Source organism: Pelmatolapia mariae, linkage group LG3_W (assembly GCF_036321145.2).
Source record: "Pelmatolapia mariae isolate MD_Pm_ZW linkage group LG3_W, Pm_UMD_F_2, whole genome shotgun sequence".
In the NCBI taxonomy this organism is placed as follows: Eukaryota; Metazoa; Chordata; class Actinopteri; order Cichliformes; family Cichlidae; genus Pelmatolapia; species Pelmatolapia mariae.
This window is the reverse complement of record NC_086229.1, coordinates 32,819,957-32,822,741: the sequence shown is the minus strand read 5'-3', so window position 1 is coordinate 32,822,741 and position 2,785 is coordinate 32,819,957. Positions and strand designations below refer to the sequence as shown.

Genomic DNA, 2,785 nt, shown 5'->3' with positions numbered 1-2,785 from the left:
AGAAAAAGGACTGAGTCGTGTCCACAGACAGCCACTGTACATAGTTGAACTTTATTTATGCTGGCACCCCAACCTTTGTTTTGTACAAACATGATTATTTCAGTGATTTGATTTCTGTAAATAAAAAGCAATGTACATAGGTGAACTTAATTTATGTTGTTGTGCCAACCTTTGTTCTACACACACAAAATGATTTCAGTTCTGAAAATAAAGACAGTGGGAACATCCCAACTGTGAGTGCATGTCTGTCACAAACTACATGACACAATTTCGGGGGGCCTGACCTATTGCACGTGACAAATTGTGGAAATGAAAGCAGTGCAACGTATAACACAACATGATTGTGGGAAATGCACTGCCCACTGCGGTCCAGGATAAACCTGTGTCCCAGCATGCACACACATCATCAACCAGGCCTGATATGTGCCTGGGCAGGGAGTCTTGGGCAGTGCTGCTTGGTCTGCTGGACCAGGACCACAGAGATGAGGGAGGTGCCACAGGTGAGACCCCCGGTTCATAGCCAGGTACTGAGTGAGGCGTCCCCAGATGTTGCTCAGGCATGCTTATTCCCACTGTCCACCGCAACATCCTCCACTTGGGTCTGCAGGGCTGGTGGAACCGACAGCTGCCATGTCACTAGATTGTAATCATGGCAGTGGGAAAATGACATGGTGAAAACAAGCATGTTAAGACAGGTCTGTCACGTGAAATCCCAGCACTGTGCAGATGCACCACTAAGGGATACTTGCCTGCTGACAATAATCGTGGTCCGGGGGTACCTCCTCCAGGGCAGACACCTCAGCCGATAGCTGGTCCCGCCAGTGTGCACCACTGACTGCCTCCACACCAGTCTCCCCCTCATCTTGGGCATCATCCTCAGGTTCCTCATCTGGGGCCACAATGTCACCAGCACCGATGCAGATGTTGTGCAGCACGGCACATGCTGTTATGACCTGCGACAGATGTTTAATCTTGTAAGTACAGTGTACATGCCAGGGTGTGCACTACAGTTGCCATTATTATTGGACATACAACAATGATGCTCGTGTTAGCGTGACATACATGTGGCACGAAGGTGTGGTGCACCTCCAGCGCTTGCAGGAAGATGGCACGGAACCTTGTCTTCATCATTCCAAAGGCACGCTCTATGACAGAGCGTGCCCTGGCGTGATGTGAGTTAAAGCGCTGGGCTCCCACACCGTGGACTGGCCTCTTGTAGGGGGTTACGAGGGGGAGTGGATGTTGGAGACATGGGTACCCTCCATCTGCAAGGATGAAATGCCCTGGGGGAGGGTAACGGGCCTGTCGGTACAGTGGGCTGTGGCGGAGGACCCTGGAGTCATGCACTGACCCCGGCCAGCCCACATGTGTATCGACAAAGCGGCCCTGATGGTCACATACAGCCTGCAGGATTATGGACGGGTACAACTTCCTGTTCCTGTAGCACTGACCGTCAGGGCCGCTGGGGGGCTTGATGCGGACATGGCAGCAGTCAGTTGCACCAGCAGCCTTCACAAACGCCCTATGGCCTGCCAGCTGTGCAAACCCATTGGACATGGCATGCAGGTCTTCTGGGGTCCGTGGGAGGTGGATGACCTGGTGGCGCTTGGCCACCACCACCTCTGTGACCCTGTGCACAATGCGGTGGACAGTGGAACGGGGTATTGCGAACACCCTGGACACGACCCTGTAGGCTGCACCACTCGCCAGCCAGAAGAGGAACACGAGGACCTCGATCGGGGCACCCCACCCATGTCTCCGTTCCTGCTTCAGTAGATTCAGCAGCGCTGTCACGGACTCCCTGCTGAGGCGGAAATCAGGCCTGGTGTCCTCATTGTTGAAGTATCTGTCCAGGACCGGGACACTCAGGTAATCCTGCAGTACAGGGGTCTGGTCTGGTGAAAGTAAATACAGGACACGACAGACATTCTTTTATTCTGGTTATTGTTCTGATTGTTGCTGTTCTTATTTTTGCAGGCAGTGGACACTGTGCTTGTGGTGACCCAACTATCAGCCTCTGTATATTTTATCTTTTTGATGTTGTTGTTTACTGTATTTAATTTATAACATTTGTATACACACACACACACACACACACGTGGCATGCCTATTTTGTATACACATCCAGTCATGCATACACTCTTATATTGTACGTATATTTATAACTCTCAGATTTAGCCATTATTATATTTTGCTTGTTTTATGTTATTGTATTTTTGCACACCTCTGCGCTTGTGGACCTCGCACGCAGGGATTTCACTCGCATGTACTGTACCAGTGTACCTGCACATGTGTGCTGGCTGCGGGCGCACACAGTCCTGGGACTCACATCTACACTTGCATATATCAGGGGGTTACGCTAGTACACAGGTACACACGTCATATATCTCAGGGGGGAGGCGTATCGCCATGTATTTATCACTGTACCTGCACGTGGGTGTCCCGTAGTCGCAAAAGGATCATTCGTCCGTGACGGGTGGGTTGTTGGGGCTCTTCCATTAGCAGGGAAATGACACACGCAAGGACGTGGTCTGTGTCCATGTTGCCGATCGGGGGACGTGGTACGGGCAGGCACAGCTGGTGACGCGAATTCAAAGGGTAGACCGTCCCACTTCACGGGCTTCTCACTTCCGCACTTCCCGTACTTATAGTACGCACCGTCCGTAGTACGCGTAGTGTGCGTACTTCAAGCGTGCATACCCTGAATTGGGACACAGCCCTAGTCACATGTCAGCTTCATGTGGGTCAAAGGTCAAAGCTGCTGACTGTCAGGAAGCTTCAGACA

General features: G+C 51.5%; 1 protein-coding gene across 1 annotated transcript; it reads right to left on the bottom strand.

Moving 5' to 3' along the window:
* Positions 1–734: 734 nt before the first annotated feature.
* LOC134622109 (putative nuclease HARBI1) lies at positions 735–2,541 on the bottom strand. Its single transcript, XM_063467986.1, has 4 exons — positions 2,428–2,541; positions 2,284–2,359; positions 1,063–1,895; positions 735–953 (listed from the first exon to the last, which is right to left on the bottom strand). Exons 1-4 carry the CDS (start codon positions 2,539–2,541, stop codon positions 735–737), a joined length of 1,242 nt encoding a protein of 413 aa, XP_063324056.1.
* Between the last annotated feature and the right edge of the window lie 244 nt (positions 2,542–2,785).

Coding starts and splice junctions, on each gene's coding strand:
- LOC134622109 (XM_063467986.1), bottom strand. CDS start 2,541: ATGGACACAGACCACGTCCTTGCGTGTGTCATTTCCCTGCTAATGGAA. Junction 2,360..2,427: donor TACGGGACACCCACGTGCAG/GTACAGTGATAA, acceptor CCTGTGTACTAG/CGTAACCCCCTGATATATGC. Junction 954..1,062: donor ACCACACCTTCGTGCCACAT/GTATGTCACGCT, acceptor CATCTGTCGCAG/GTCATAACAGCATGTGCCGT.